The sequence below is a fragment of the Thunnus thynnus genome, chromosome 12, assembly GCF_963924715.1.
Source record: "Thunnus thynnus chromosome 12, fThuThy2.1, whole genome shotgun sequence".
In the NCBI taxonomy this organism is placed as follows: domain Eukaryota; kingdom Metazoa; phylum Chordata; class Actinopteri; order Scombriformes; family Scombridae; genus Thunnus; species Thunnus thynnus.
Genome location: NC_089528.1, coordinates 27,718,898 through 27,735,642, shown reverse-complemented (window position 1 = coordinate 27,735,642; position 16,745 = coordinate 27,718,898). Strand labels below are relative to the sequence as shown.

Here is a 16,745-nt window from a genome sequence, read left to right as displayed (position 1 = left end):
TTATTTATAGAGCACCTTTCATGACATAAAATGCAGCTCAAAGTGCTTTACAAAAGAAATGTAAAACATAGATACAGATATATATATATATGCACAAGCACATAGATACACACACACGTACATATATATATACATATACATATACATATACATATGCATACGTATATATATATATGCATACATACATAAACATACATACATACATACATGTACACACACACATACATATTAAATAGGATAAATATCAGTTAAGACATAGTAAAGGAGTAAAAGACAAATTCAAGAGAAGGGAATCAATTAAAGGCGAGGTCATAGGAGTAGGTTTAGAGTTAGGCCTGTCTGATATGAGGACAGAGAATAGAGAAGAGTAGAAGTTGTTTTATTTCCTAATATGTAGATTCACAATTTCAGCTAATCCATGTAGCTGCCAACACACACACACACACACTCACACACACACACACAGTCACCCCCACTGAGGTGTCAGACTGTAGTAACAGTCGGTTTCATCATAAAACTTCATCAGACAGAGTGAAGCTGATCACACACACACACACACACACACACACACACACAGGCATGTATGCATAAAATTTGACTCCTTTTCGTTGCCTCCAAAAAGAAAAGACAAAAAAAAAAAAAAACAACAACAGGGATAATTGCAGCTGTCACATCCTCCTCTTTTGTTCCTCATTAAGGAGGAGCGCGTGTATGTGATAGAGGGAGAAAGATAGTTGTCCTTTGTGACACACACACACACACACACACACTCGCAGTGTCATTAATGGCAGGGTTTAATTCTGGAGACACTTTGAGATGTCAGGAAGCATTGTGTGTCCACAGAGATTGAAAAGGAGACAGAGAGAGAGAGAGAAAGAGAGAGAGAGAGATTAAAAGAGAAATGTCAAGTGTGCAGACTCCGCTCGCTATGTCTCTCTTTCTTTCATCATCCTCTCGCCTGAATTTCTCTTCCTTTTCTCTCCCGTTTCACCTTCAACTCGTCAGGTTTTTGCTGTGCCATCTCTTTTTTTTTTTTTTTCCCCCCCTCACCTCTTATTTTCTACTCTCTTTCTTGTTTTTCCTCCATGCCAATTTCTTTCTCCTTCTCTGTCCTTTCTGGTGTTTCTCTCTCTATTTCCTACACCTTGTCACCCTGGACGAGATGAAGTATTTTGTTATTTCTTTGAGAATCCCTCCAGATCTTTTCTCCTATTGCTTCCTAGACTGCACCAACCTGGACTGTGCAAGGGTTGTTTAGTTATTTAATTCAGTATCGTCAGAATTTTGACTTTAACCACATGAATTTGAACACATTTGAACATTATACCTTCAGCTCTGACCGTCGCACAAGTAAAGTTCAGTTATTAACTGCTTATTCAAGAATAAAAGTGTGAAAAAGCCAGCGTAAAGGCATTTCATCTTCTGTTCAATATATATACTACATGGCCAAAAGAGTTTGGACATTTAATTGTTGAACATGTAATTCCACATCTATGGGCGTTAACAAGCTCAATATACTTAGTATACTCCTTCAGACGAGCCTGTTGGATAGTCAAAAAACTTCAGAAACCCCCTCCTGCTACAACTTTCCAACGGCGAAGGCTGTGCGAGGCTATTTCTATCACTTTCCGACACTGATGAGCCGACATTCACAGCTGCGTGGAGGTGAGAAAGGAGTCAGGGTTTCTCTTTCTAGCTCTCCTTTTTAATTCATGACACAACTATTTCTGTCACTTTTAATGTGAACTACCAAATGCAACACTATGACTGCCTTCCAGGAGAGACTGTCTGTATATGTTATCCTGGTATTTAAACGATGACCGCGTTTATATTACCAACGTTGGCGGTCAACACCAGTTCTGATCGACCATAAATCAAGCTGTAATATTCCGCTATACGTCTCCACTCTTCCGGTTTCAGGCTTTCCAACAGATTTTTGAACCTGGCTGCAGGGATTTGTTACTATTCAGCCACAAGAGCATTAGCGAGGTCTAACACTGATGTTGGTTGATGAGGCCTGGCTGGTTCATCCCAAAGGTGTTGGATGGGGTTGAGGTCAGGGTTCTGTGCAGGCAAGTCACGTTCTTCCACACCGAAGTGGGAAAATCATTTCTTTGTGGGCCTCGCATTGTTCACAGGTTCATTGTCACACTGAAACAAACACTATTGTCTAAAATATCATCGTATTCTACATGTAACATTAAGAGTTCCTTCAATCGGAACAAGCGAAAACCAGGAGAAAACAGTCCAGACCAAAGGAAACATGTCGAAAAATAGTGTCCACGTACTTTCGGCCATTTAATGTATGCATAACCCCCTTGTGCAATTATCTTCTGATATCTTAAACTTGTGCCTCCAGCTATTTCTTTTTTTTGTCCATGACGCAATTCTGGCTGCAGATATTTTAATGAGCAAAAACACCCTCGCACCATGTCACCTTTTCTCTCTCCGAGTTACTACATTTTAAGTTCATTAGAAGTGCATTATTGTTTGGCATTCATAAAGGGAACAGAGGACCATTAAAGACAATTTTGTGCACGGAAAAGCCCCAGAAATTATCTGTCTTCCCTCTGTAATTGCTTCCAGCTAAATTGGTCTTGCCAATTATTACATTTACCATACAATTTGCATGGTAATAGGCAGGGGTGTCACTCACGTCCTCGCAAATTCACCTCACGTTCGTCTCCTGTCTTTTGCTCTCGACGCCCACGCTATCCTTCTGTAATTTCCATTAAGTTAAGGAAGAAGTTACTGAAAAGCACTCTCACCTCTCTCACCGAGACACTTCCAGCTGTGAATCTGTTAAATATGTATCCTTGCAAACTTATATTTAATATATGAAGTCAATAAGAATGATTGATGGAGAGAGGTCTTCTTGTCGTGTCATGGTGTTCAAAGGCCGTTCTGTAACGTGACAATCCCCGGTTTGATTCTAATAACAAATGTATTTATCACCTGTCATGAGTCATACAGAATAAAGCATCCTGTAGCGAGACAATCTGTCCTTATCTGCTCTGTAAAATGTCTCAAATGTAAATAGATTTTTCTGCAAAGAGAAGAAAACAGAGGTGGAAGTTTTTAAGGTTATTCGGGAGAGCAGGGGGCGCTTTTGCAAATTGACATGAATAAATGCAGCGAGTTAATGCTAGTGCCACATTATTGCACTTGTAGGATACTTTATATTATAGTGCAGTGAAGTTTATAACAGGTCTCAGAGCAATAACTCATCACAGTACGGCTGTATCCTGAGCTAAACTGGCCCTCACTTGTTATTTTGCTTTAAGTTTTCCTCAAACTCAACATGCAACCTACTTTCCCAGGACTAGAATAGTTGATTTATTCTCTAGTACTTACATTGAAAGACTTTGAAAAGAAGGTTTTTGCTGAAAAATTTTTTAAAAAATTCAGAAAACTGAAAATTTCAAGGCAACAGTCTTTGGTAGATTTGCCTTTGAGGTTATTCCAATTGTTAATACTACTACTGTTAACCTACAAGATGGAGTAAGTTAAAATTTTATAATGTCACAACCACAAGTTTTTACTTTTCACATTGTCATTTTTCTCTTGAATTACTGTATGAATTTACAGTAAGTTAAACTGGATCACTGCAGCAATTAAGGTAACACTTGTAAAGTTGTGGTGACATTAACTTCAGAAAATGTAACAATGTCAATCATTTGCGCTGGACAAGTTTTATACAGCAAGTCATTAATGTTTTTTTGATGACTCTGAATTAGTGCCAGTTTTTTCATTCATACTTTACACTTTAAAGGTGCAGTGTGTAGAATTTAGTGGCATCTAGCAGAACGGACTTAGTGTATAATCACCTGAAAATAAGAATCGTTGTGTTTTCGTTACCTTAGAATGAGCCTTTTATATCTTCATAGGGAGCGGCTCCTCTCCCATGGAGCCATTTTACACCACTGAGTTTCTACAGTAGCCCAGAATGGACAAACTAAACACAGGCTCTAGAGGGCCTTTCGTGTTTTTCCCTGAGTTTTGCAGACACCGTAGGTTCTCCTACACACTTGGAAGGGGAGGGGGATTCAGATGGATGCAATCTGCCCTCATGCCTTATTACAGCTAATTGCATCTTGTTTTTTTTATCCTGTGATGTATTTTTTTATTTCCCTGTTTATTTTTTGCAAACTGCACTGATATTTGGACTCTCTTGAAAAAGAGATCTTAAGAGACTATCCTGGTTAAATAAAGGTTAATAAAAATTAACACGAGGTATAAACATCAAGTTTTGAGACAATAAATGGTATAAAACAAGTTGAAATTCAGGACGCATTTCATAATCGCTCCCCCCCCCCCCCCCCCCCCCCCCCCTTTTTTTCCTCTCTCCTCAGATGGATCATGATCCCAGGAACCCAGCCTACATTGCCACTCAAGGCCCCCTGCCCTCCACTGTGGCTGATTTCTGGCAGGTAAGAAACACACACACACACACACACACACACACATACACACACACACACACACGCAACACAAAAATCAATACTTTTTCCTCTCTTAAACAAGAGTTAGCCGATTTTTATTAGTGCAGCGAGCCACACGAGAGGCTAGCCTGTTCTGTGGATGTCGTTATTAATCTCTCCTTCACCATCATGCTCCCTGCCCAGCAACACCTCCGCCACTGCGCACACACACACACACTCACACACACACACACACACACACACACACAAACCAGTGTACAATGGGACATATTGTTAATGCAGGGGATGGCGAACACTTTTCCCGCTGTCCCAAATGTTGGATTGGGTTTGAATCTCAGGCTAGGTGATCGATAAGTTATTCTGCAGTCATGGTGTATATGTGTGTGTCGAGGGGGAGCAGTGGGGAGGTGTGTGTGTGTGCATGTGTGTGTGTGTGTTACAGGGTTCTTGGAAGGAAAGGTCCCCTTGTCAAACAAGTTCTGTCCCTGCTGTATTGCCACTCCTGCTAGTTACCATGCAGGCAGGAAAATGAGAAATCTTAGGCTCTCGTAGATTCACTGCTGCTTCTTCTGCTGCTGCTCATCAACTTGAATTGAAATGTAAAAGACAGCTCATTTAAAACGTGCCAAGGAATCTCTCATATGTTGTCTTTATATTTCACCAAAGAGGAAAACGTCCTCTCCGATGCAATGTGAAAACACCAAGGACACAAAATCCAAACGTCTGATTTTTAATTTTAAAAACCTACTGCCAATAACTGAAAGTCATATTACATCTTAGTGGGATTATATATTATTGTCTGCTCTCTTCAGATTAATTTTTAATTGCTAAAGGCTCCACAAATATTGATAATGCTGTGCTGTGATACAATGAAATCTTTCTGTGTGTTTTGTGTGATTACATCATACACTTCAAGGTGCTCTCTATGGTTTTCACATAGCATCCATTAGCACCACCAAAACCCCCCACATTTCCTCCCAGCTCTGGAGGTCTCCTCAGGGGGATCAAAGAATGAACTTTAACCCCATTACAGCACTTTCTCCCCCCCACCCCCCCACCCCCCTCTCTCACCATTAATCCCTACTGAGGTCTGGATATTGCTCCTCTTTCAGGGAAGGGAAGTTGTTGGTTATTGTCTGTAAGTGCCTGTTTGCGGGTGTGTAAGTTGTGGACAATCTTTGTTCATTCTCGATGAAACCTCTTCCTTTCTCCTTCTTTTGCTCAGTTTTAGATTTTTATAGTTTTTCTACCTGTTCCAAATAGCTACAATCGAAGGTGGGGCACAAAGCCTGCTTGTGCACACAAGAGAGCTTGAGAGAAAAGTTTAAATCCTGCGTACTTTCACAACTCTGCACACCTTTAAAGTGTGGACTAGTCAGTGTCAGAAAGTTACTTTAATTGCTGGACACAGCCGCCTCAATCCTGACATTGAAAGGGTGTCGGGAGACGTTTCAGACATTCTTTGACGGTCCAACAAGCATTTCGTTTGAAGCACACTGACCCTGTTTTTCATAATAGTTTAGTAGTTTCTAAATACTTTTTATGAACAGACTTGAGTACATAATATACATTTTCGAGTAAGATGCAATGGAATAAACAGTAATTGTGTGCCTCAAAAATCTTATCATTAATACCAACGTTTTTGTCGTACTGTGTCAGAATCTCAGAGCTCATCATGGATTCATGTCAGGTTCATTAAGTGGCTTCTCTGTGCTGAACAGGCCTTTGTATTCAGGCTTTACTCAGGCTTGTTGTTGTGTTGTGGCCCAGTCGACTTTGCCCGCATTACTGTGTCTTATCAGTCTCCTTAATCAGGAAGTTATTGCACCACATATTGTAAGGTACATCGCTTTACACAACAACTGCTGAGGTGCCCTTGAGCAGTACTGAAGTCAAATACCCCTCAATATCCTGCTTAGAGGGTCTAATACAGAGAACTGTGTGATTCAGAGCAAATCTAGAAAAACGCATCGTGTGCAGTTAACTTTTCTTCTTGGATAAATAAGGGTATAAATACAATTTGCATTTTAACAAACCTCAAGTTTTAAAAGAGGGAACATGTCCTCCCAGCACCAGTGGAGTTCTCACTCTGTCAGCTAAAGCAAATTAACACCATTTCTCAAAAAAGTGCACCGTCACATCTTTAGATCCATGAGACCAATCAGTGAAGCAGTGGGGGCTGAGAGGAAAGTGTGCGCTGGTGCAGTAACTCAAAACCCAGCTGCAATTAACACTGGTTAAATCTCTGTCAAGGTGTGGCAGCGCTCCTGACCGAACGGCAGGTGCGGCCATCTTGATTATCTAATGTGATGATGTGGGAGCAGTATTGTTTTATAGCTTCCATTAACGGCTGAGTGTTACCTCTGATCTGAGTCGAATGGATCTCCAGAGCCAGCCCACCCTCCGGCTGTGAGAATATGACTGCCAGCAGGAAAATATGACCGTGTGCTGAGTAGAATGACACAGTTGGGGGAGGGAACGGCCCCGACAGCAATTACTCTGCAAGCCACGAAGCTTGACTTGCTTGTTGTTTCTTACCAAAGTTTGAAACACGGTAAACATGTCTGGAAGTGTTTGGTTTCAAAGTAAGATTTCATTTTCTAAGCAATGACCCTCTCACCCCCAAAACAGACACATCTACCCCTCCAATAAAAAAAACAGCACATAATTTGACTAATATGCTGTTAACAGATTTGGTAAAGTGTCTACGGCTTTTTCTCTCCTCAATAACGTGACTCCTCCTCTTAATAAATGACTGAGTGTTGTGACATTATCTTTTAATTCCTTCAAAAAGTAAAAGACAATTCAAGATAGTGACGTTGCTCCTGCCGTGTTATATCTGAGGCACTTTCCTGCCTCCAGGGTGTGTGTACCAAAATGGGGAGAGTCTTACTTGAGTGTGTGTGTTTTGTCTGCAGATGGTATGGGAGAACGGCTGCGTGGTCATTGTTATGCTGACGCCACTCGTCGAGAGCGGGGTGAAGCAGTGCTACCATTACTGGCCCGACGAGGGATCTAACCTCTACCACATTTACGAGGTAAAATGACTCATTCGTCGTAACTTTGACTGTCAGTGTGGGGTAGTGTGTGTTTTTCAATCCAACTATAACTTTATATCATTATCCTTTGATGCTATGAAACACGTAAATCAGATTTGTGAAGTGAAAACATAAATATTTCTGTCATTTTTTTCTCCAGAGGAATCATTTCATACGTAAAGAGTTACATTGCATTTTAGATGACTGGTTAATTCAAGTCAAATAGCGTATTTGACCTTAACAAGGAAAGATTATAAAGGCCGTTGAAAATGTTATATTATTCATTCCAAAAGATTATTGCCTAATATTAAATTAATAATTACAACAGTATTATTTCTCAAGCCAGCAATCTATCAATTATGTCTGTCTGAAAGTATTGATTTTATTGCTACAGCACAGTAAATAGACTAATACCTTCATATAAGTTGATTTTAGAAACAGTTTACTTTTACTCTCACTTATCTCAATTTGGTACACATAAAGTTTGCTGTGATTTGATTTAATGACTAAATTAAGTCTAGTAAACATTGTATACATGTGTGTTCATTGTCCGTTTGCGTGTCCTCGTAGGTGAACCTGGTGTCCGAACACATCTGGTGCGACGACTTCCTGGTTCGTAGCTTCTACCTGAAGAACATGCAGACCAACGAGACGCGGACAGTCACTCAGTTCCACTTCCTGACCTGGCTCAACCAGAACGTCCCAGAGACCAGCCGGACGCTCCTCGACTTCCGCAGGTAGGGAACTCCTTCAGAAAACTAAACTAATACTTCTTGTTATTAAGTTAAGTTGATTTAAAGGGGAGGATTTCCCAACTCAGTTTGTCCAACGGCTCTGGACAGTCCACTGTTAGCTATCGGCATAGGAAGGGACAGCCATGTGACCACACCCCAACCAGTCGGAGTTGCTAGTGCAGCAGCAAGGATATGATCCCTCACCGGCTTCCCACCATGAATTCTGCCAATTGTATTCTTGGAATTCACAGACCGCCACCGGCTAGGGTTAGCCTCTAACATGTGGGTGAGTGTGCATGACTGGGTAAATGCCACAAACGCACCCACACAGAGTAGTTTGCAACATATTTTTCTATGCTGGCCAAGTAATAAAGACTTTTTTTTAACATTTTACTTGAAGAGTTTGTTGGAACTCCTTTTTATTTGAAGTACACAAAGCACTTAAGCCTGCTTTTAATGTTGATAGCGGCAGCGTCGAGGTTTAAGTCAGCCTCAAAGAAAACTTTTGAAAGTCCTTTCTAAAGCAGCCTGTGGAGAATAATAAAGTAAAGAGGTCTGCTTGTAGATAGACATGAGAAACACCTGAGAGCTGTGCTGTAGTTGCTGAAAATGTACTTTTGTATTAATGGTTGTCTGTACCACTAAGAGTTGTCACTATGTACAGTACATCTATGACAAGTCCATGCAAAGTTGTCAGAGGGTTGTTGAAAGGTATTCGGGGAAATGTAGAAATTCACAAACCTGAAATTGAAGTACAAAAGGCAGGAAAGTGGGCACCATAAATGTAAATTACAATCTTACAAAATAAGCCCTGAAATGCATTGAACATCAAAGTCATGTAACGGTGTGAAAGTATTCAAAGGTGGAATTTTTCATCATCATTTTTATGCTTTTCTTGAGCTATTACAGTTGGAAGACTGACAGGGCTGTAAAGTAGAATAAATGAGAGAAAGCGCTTTTTGGTTTTTTTTTATTTAAACAAAATGAAGGAAGTTAAATAGAAAGCATCAAACTTGTTTGTCTCCTTCTAAACCACAAAGGCTTTGAGTGGCTTTTTGTCGCTCACATCATAACTGGAAACCTCTCACATCTCCAGGAGTTCTGACTCGTGACCCTGAGAAGCCGGTAGAAAAATATCTATATATCCACAAATATCCAGGGTATTTGCTAGTTGATAACAGTGTAATTCAGGATGCATTGAGGGAACTCTACCGGAGTGATCCTTTATCACCGGCGCCTTTATATCCGCCTCCCTTCCTTCTCCCCTTCGACCTCTTTTAAACTGATATACTGTATTGCCTATTAGGTGGGAGCCGCCCCAGCCCCTTCACTGCGATTCACTGTGGATTTTCTCGAGCGACAGACCCCGACTCAGTTTTATATATATAGGCTCAGTGTTGGCGCACATCAATTAGGTGACATATCGAGAGTGAGAGTTTGTGGTCACAGCTATTATAAAAGGGGTCTGGTGGGCGTCACCACCCACCATCAGTTAGGAAATATTGCCTTTACTCACAGGGCGGCGGGGTCAGAACACAATGAAGAAAGCGAAGAGGGAGATATTTTTCACTTTTATTACCGGGGATATGGTTCTTTTCACAATAACAACCTGCCCTTTTTTGTGTGTTTCTCTTTTTTTTTTTCCACCTTGATGGTTTGAGGACACAAGCGTCGGATGAAATATCTCTCTTCCCTTCTTTTATGCTCATGCCGGCATGGTTTTTTTTTTTTTTTAACCTCACTCACAACTGACTGACTGAGCCGAAGCATTGCTTACAAATCCTCTCCTTTCCCCCCCCTCCTGTTTTACCAGCTAACTAGCGGTTGCCAGTGTCATTTTTGTGATGTTGCAGCTAGTAATATAAGCCCAGTTGCATAGTCACAAAAGTGATCATTGGAGACTGTGATTCTGCAACCAAGGGGCCTCATGGACCCACCTCCCGCCCCTCTTACTCCTCTTTTTCCACCCCCCTTCTTCTCCTCCCCTTCTTTTCTGCTCCTTCATCTTTCTCTCCCCTCGCTGTGCCCAGTGACCTGAGATGACCTCTCTCCTTTTTGCTTGCTCATGGTTTGCTTGACTGCCTTCGATCTCCTCCTCCTCCCCCCCCCACCCCCTCCTTCCTCGCTGAGCTTCCCTTCCTCTCTTGGTCGCTTTTGTGTTTCTTCTTCCCACCCTCTATCTGTCTCTTCCTCTCTCTTACGCCTTCTGTCTGTCTCTCTTTCCGTCTTGATGATTTCTGATTTAGAATATGTCCACACTAAAATAGGACTCCTCCTTCTTCTTCTCTCCGTTTTGTCCGTCCGTCCACACTAAGCAGGTGTTTCTGGAACCTGAAGACGTAGCTTGAAGTGTAGATGAATAAAATGACGTAAGCCTGCTCAGACACAGTGGAGACTGTGTGGCAGTAAATTTAAGAAGGCAAATATCTGCCTTTAACCTTCTATGTGATCACTTATTTTAAACGTCAGTGTAGCCAATTACACGATACAGGTGTCGGCATTAAGCTGTATTCATTTTTATTTTGTCAGACGATTTCACAATCACAAAACTGGAACATCTCAGCACAGCGGTGCACCAACAAAACGCACCGATCCGCAATGATGCTTGTCAGGATTCTCCGCTGCCCTGTTTCCCAGCGGCGATACCCATCATCACTTCAGGAAAAACATCAATTTTAACACATTATTTTGTCTTTGACGGACACACGAACCTGCTGTAGAGTTACAAAAGATAGGACTCATTTTCTTCCATGATTGTCACATCTCAGCACCGATACCTTGATTACTTCTTCCGTCTGTTGAATTAAGTATGCGCGACAAGCATCAAACGACACAATGCCGTTTTATACTTGTTATACTTGACAGAAACAGAATTATATGTAAATTAGTCTGGATTTATAAAACACAGGGTAGGCAGTGATGGGCGTGTTTCATAAAAGCGATTTGCGTTTACATGAACATCATAAGTGATGTGTCACATTTCACAAATGATTGTCACTCATATATTCCAAATAAATTTTGAGAGTCCTACTCTTGCATGCTCACTCATGGATGGCAAGTATGGTGTGATTAGCCAAACATGTCAAAATGAGTAAGAGGAACTTGCATTTAGCAAACGCAGTGAAACGGGTCCCAGATGTTGAGTGTGATGCACAATTTTGTGGTTTATAGACCAAAATCGTTGAGACATTTCAGTGTGGATGGAGATGAGAATGACCTGAAGCACGAGCAGCGTTTTTTAAAATCAGCTTATTTATTGTGGACGTAGTCTGAGTTTATGTTTCCCTCTCCGTCTTCATCCACTCCGTCTATCTCTCTCGTTCTCTCTCTTTTGTCTCTCTGTCTGACTCTTGATCTGTCTCCCTCTGTCAAGCTTGAATCTCAGGCGGGGCGTTTCCTTTCAGTCCAACACCCCTCTATACACCCCCCCCCGCCCCCCCCACCCTCCAACCCCCACCCCGCCTGTTGGTGATCCTCTGCCGCCTGTTTCCATGGTAACATCACTTTTGATTGTCTGCAGTGAGCTCTGACTTTTCAATTTTGGTTGGGGTGGAGGATGAAATCGTGTGGCTTTTTTAGGTGGAAAGACTTCCTTCCTTCAGTGTTTGTGATGTTGCTGGTTGTCTGTTCATCTCTTGCCTCCATTAAACCACATTCAAAACCTGCTAATACTGTTCCAGAAAAATGCATTTATGATCAATGTGACACTGAAGCTGAAAATCCTGAAAACATATTGTAACATTGTTGAAGATTCTGTTCGGTTTGGGTCACTGACCAACAATAATGTCATTCTGTTTCTTGTGGTTTATGTATCAGAAAAAGCACATTTTCTATAATATATCTTGTTTTCCTCATTTATACTGCAAACCTCCACAACATCTAAATGATCTTTTAAATGTGTGATTTTTAAAAGTAGAAACTTACATCCCTCAGTGTCAAGAAATACATAATCTTTTTATGAAAAAACGTCATTTCCATTGTGCTTGGCCTTACTTTCCACCAAATCTCACTGAAATTTGTTAAGTTTTTGAGATGTTCAACAAACTAACAAACAAAAGAGAGGGACAAAATCATTACCACCTTGGTGAAGCAGAGTTTTTTCTATAGTTTCCAGGAAAAGCTGTTTACAATGAGGATTTTAGGAGGATACAATAACCCAAAGGGCATGACATTCCCTCAAAACATGAATGGCTATAGAAACTTTCAGTTCAATGAAGAAAAAAGTGAACCATCTGCAGCTGCAGCTCTGAGATTTCTTTCCCTGACTCAGTGATGCATTATGGATCACACACACCACACACACACACATACATTGTGCCTTTACATAATATCATCCTGCTGAATATTGTTATGTAGAGTTATCACCATGAAATAGAATCAGAGATGATCTCCAGCTGGGATCAAGCTCACGGCTCTCTGCTTCTCGCTCAGATATCAGCTGGATATATGTGTGGATCCACTGGCTTCTATGCATTTTAATGGACAAGGTGTGAAGTTTTTACAGCAATTTTTAAAGAAAGGATGTGCCGTTTTCCCACACGTAGTTTGAGGCAGCTCTCAACTGTGTTACTTTTTGATGTACATATGGGAGCAGCAACAAACACAGATGCAAATATATCTCTGTGTGGAATATTATGATACAGCAACACGATGGTTTTGTACCTCAACTTCAAGACTTGAAGGTTGATACATAAGAATTAGGTAGAAAATTCAGCATAATGTTTAGAGATCACATGGTTACTTTCCATAAAGTAAATATATTGTTCTTAAAGGTGCTACGTGTGGCGTTTAAAGGTAACCTGACGTGCCAGATGGTTTGTTACAGAACCATCTGAGAAGTCGTCCTTGGAAACTGTTTGGAAAAGGGCACTTTCAAAAGATACTTGGCAGGCGATTGGATGAACCATCTGTCTATCACCGTCTATCAATGTCTTACCTCGCGAGGCAGCCGGATTTGCAATGCTGATACACAAGCGCGTAACTCGAAGTCTGACGAGATGGATTCTCGCGTGATCCAGTGATGTTGTGATCTTGCGAATCCAGCTGCCTCATAAGGTAAGTTTAAAGGACCAGTATGTAGGATTTAGTGGCATCTAGAGGTGAGGTTGCAGATTGCAACCAACTGAATACCTCTCACCCTCCCTTTCCAAGCATGTAGGATAACCTACAGTGGCAACAAAACTTGGAAAAAGGCTAAAGGCCCTCTCTAGAGCCAGTGTTTGGTTTGTCTGTTCTGGACTACTGTAGAAACATGGCGGTGTAATACGGCAGGCTCTGTGTAAGAGGACCTGCCCCCTATGTAGATATAAAGGGCTCATTCTAAGGTAACAAAAACACAACGATTCTTATTTTCAGGTTATTTTACACTAATTAAAACATACTTATGAATATTGTATTCCATCTGCCGAGTCTGTTCCGTTAGATACCACTAAATCTTACACACTGGTCCTTTAAATAAACCATTATAAGCCACCATTATGGGTTAGATTTTGTGGGAAATCTGTTGGAATCTGGAAACAATCAGAGAAACTAAACCTTTCAGAGTTTCTGGTGACCAAAAGCTGCTGGAAGGAATAAAACGCAGATGGAAGAAATTACCTTGAAAATTTTCATTCTTGTTACTAAAACCAAAGAAAAATCATTTGACCCAAAGAAGCTGAGATCGTCTTTTCAACAGGAGAAAGCAGGATTTATAGGAAATGTGCTCTTTTTTGGGGGGAAATACTAACACTGACAGTCAAGATTATTTTGACAGTGATATGCTAAAGGTTAAATATGATTCATGCTGCATCTTTATGATATTGTATGTCAGGTCCAAATCTAGATAACTGAGGTACAGAAAATAACATATTTAGATTGTACCCACCATCTTTTTTGGTCTTTGTTTTAGACCACCCACCAGTTCCAGGACACTTTAGGGTACATATTGTCAAGTCAGTTAGTAGAAAGAAAATAAAAACATTTCTGTGACTTCTTCTCTTTCTTTTTATTTAATGGCTTTCTTTTTATTTAAATCTGATATTGTATATTTGGTATTTTTGACTCAAAACCTGCAATTCACCACAAACTTTCCGCCTATCATGGTCACATACTGTACTATTTACTGTTTGTCATGGTTTAATTTACTAGTAACTGCTTTGAACTTGTGTTCATGTTCATAAAAATGACAATAATACAGTTTTATAGTAAATGTATGGATACCAATGATGTATTGTTGTTTAGGAATATCACAGGTTTAGAAAATATCTGTGTTGTGATCTCAAAGATGTGCAACTATAACTATCTTATGTAATGTGAAATCTGATGGTCGGGTTTAATTTTTGTTTCTGAAAATGACAATAAAAAGGTTTTTACTGTTCTTGTTATTATTAAAAACCCGAGAAATGTGATGTACTGACTGTGTGATTTGTTGTACCTGTGATGTTAACACTGAGCTCTTCTTTCTGTTCTGTTTTTTTTACAGGAAAGTTAACAAGTGCTACCGGGGACGCTCGTGTCCTATCATTGTCCACTGCAGGCAAGTATATTAATAACTAAAACATTTTGTACTTCTGTTCCTTTTCAGTTGTTTAAATGGTTATTTAAGGATTATAAATGTGGTTTGTTCTAACTGGCCGCTGCATAAAGCACTTGTGATTTTTTTTATTTTTTTTGTTAACAAGCAGATAAACAGACGTTTTACTGATTTAATGTTTGCTCGGATGAAGCTGAACTTGAGCAGTTCCCTTGTGGTTTTGGTCCCCTAGTCCACGCCACCGCTTAATTTCCTTGCCAGCTCTTATGTCACTTGTCAGCACATGGAGGTCGACAAACATTTTAAATGAGAAATTAGCCAAAAAAGTTCCAATTTAATTTGACAAACTGTCCGCGGAGGAGGGTAACTTTTAATTGGAGGCACTTCAAAGTTTTCCATGTGTCGGTGGGAGCTGGTGGGAGAGAGGGGTAAATAGAAGTAGGCAGGGTTGCAGCTGTTGTGTTTGCCTGTGTGTGTGTGCGTGTGTGTGTGTGTGCAGTCACAGTCACATCTGCATACCCCTACCACCTGAGGAAATAACTCAGACCAGTGAGACATAATTAAATCTGTATTTAACAGAAAAAAAAGCTGCCACAATTTTTTTTTTTTTTTTGTGGAAACATCCTGAAATGATTGGATTATAGAAAAAAAAATAACTTTCATAACAGATAGCTGTTATGTCTGTCTGCTCGCTCCTGCGCTAAGTGATCTATTATTTAATATGGCGTAATGGCTCTTCAAGGATGACGAAACTGTACATTTCTCAGCTAAATTGCCTGACTGCACCAGAATAGGAGACCTGTCCTTATGGCAGCAGCAGCAGCTGGATCAACCTGAAGTTCAGCAGCAGTAAGGACACACAGGTTGAACATAAAGCAACGCTCTTTTTAACTGCTTTATTTACATGAATTGTAAACCTCTGGAGTGTTTTTGCAGTTTATTCAACACAAACAGCCAACGTGCCTACTGGACAGCCAACATATTGCCAGCTACTATTAGGAAATTGAGTCATTCGGCTTCAGGAAAAAGCAGGAATTCCTCGTTCAAGTTGAAATATTTTCCTCTGGCATGTATGTGTCTTCGCCTCAATTTGTGTTGCATTTGCTCATGTTTTTCCATTGACTCGGTTTGCAAACATGCCACATCTAAAAATTATCTTTGAGTTCAGCTTGAACACACTTTTTGACCGTCCAGACCTGCCATGAAACTCAGCATTCAGTCTTTGTCTTTGTGCTTGAACCTACAATTCGAACAGTGAAAAACTGTAGCTGGTGACAATTCAAAACTAAAATGAATATTTTAACTTTGTGTTATTTAATCTGTTGGCTGCTTTACCCAATATTTGAAAAAATGACTGGTACCAAAGTCATCCCTGGTGTGCATGCTATCACTTATCTAATCCAAGGTAATGATCATTATTCAAAGTATAAAGATAAACCGTTTAATTATCTGAAGTTGACATTTTTTATTCTATGCTCTGTAAGACCCTGCTCACCTTCACAGGTGATTAAATCTCTTTTTAGGTTGTCGTGGCTAGAAGAGTCAAAGAGATGTCAATCAAGCATAGTCGTATATATCTAACATACTTGAGAAGTCTAAGCAGCTAGATTACTGTAAGTGAAAACGTTCATGTGAGTGCTAGCATCAATAACGTGGCGTTCTATCAAAGGCAGAGCAGGCGGTCTCACTGAGCCTGATTGCATCCTGCTACTCAACACAAGAGCCACAGACTCTGAACAACAACCCACATTAGCTTTCCTGCTAAAGTCTCCATCTTATCTAATTTATAAGCAAACACACGTCTTGTGCTGCAGCTTAGCTTGTGAACGAGCCACCAAAAAAACATTCAGGGAGGAAAAGTGTACCCGCTATCATCAGTTAGCAGGCTAGATAGCTAATTAGCTGCTTAACTGCAGCACATTAAACAGCATGTAAACATACCTGCAGATGTCACTTTGGACCCGTTAGATGCTGGTTTGGTCCTTACTGTCCAATATCACTGCTTACAACACTCTGT

General features: G+C 40.4%; 1 protein-coding gene across 5 annotated transcripts in view; it reads left to right on the top strand.

Annotated features, from left to right (window-relative positions):
* The window catches only part of LOC137194613 (receptor-type tyrosine-protein phosphatase N2-like), a 251,576-nt gene that overhangs the window by 217,269 nt on the left and 17,562 nt on the right, over positions 1-16,745 (top strand). For all 5 annotated transcript variants that reach the window (XM_067606684.1, XM_067606682.1, XM_067606687.1 and 2 more), the window contains exons 17-20: positions 4,353-4,430; positions 7,361-7,480; positions 8,051-8,217; positions 14,678-14,731. In XM_067606684.1, the coding sequence (XP_067462785.1) occupies positions 4,353-4,430; positions 7,361-7,480; positions 8,051-8,217; positions 14,678-14,731 (419 nt within the window). The remainder of the gene's footprint in view (positions 1-4,352; positions 4,431-7,360; positions 7,481-8,050; positions 8,218-14,677; positions 14,732-16,745) is intronic.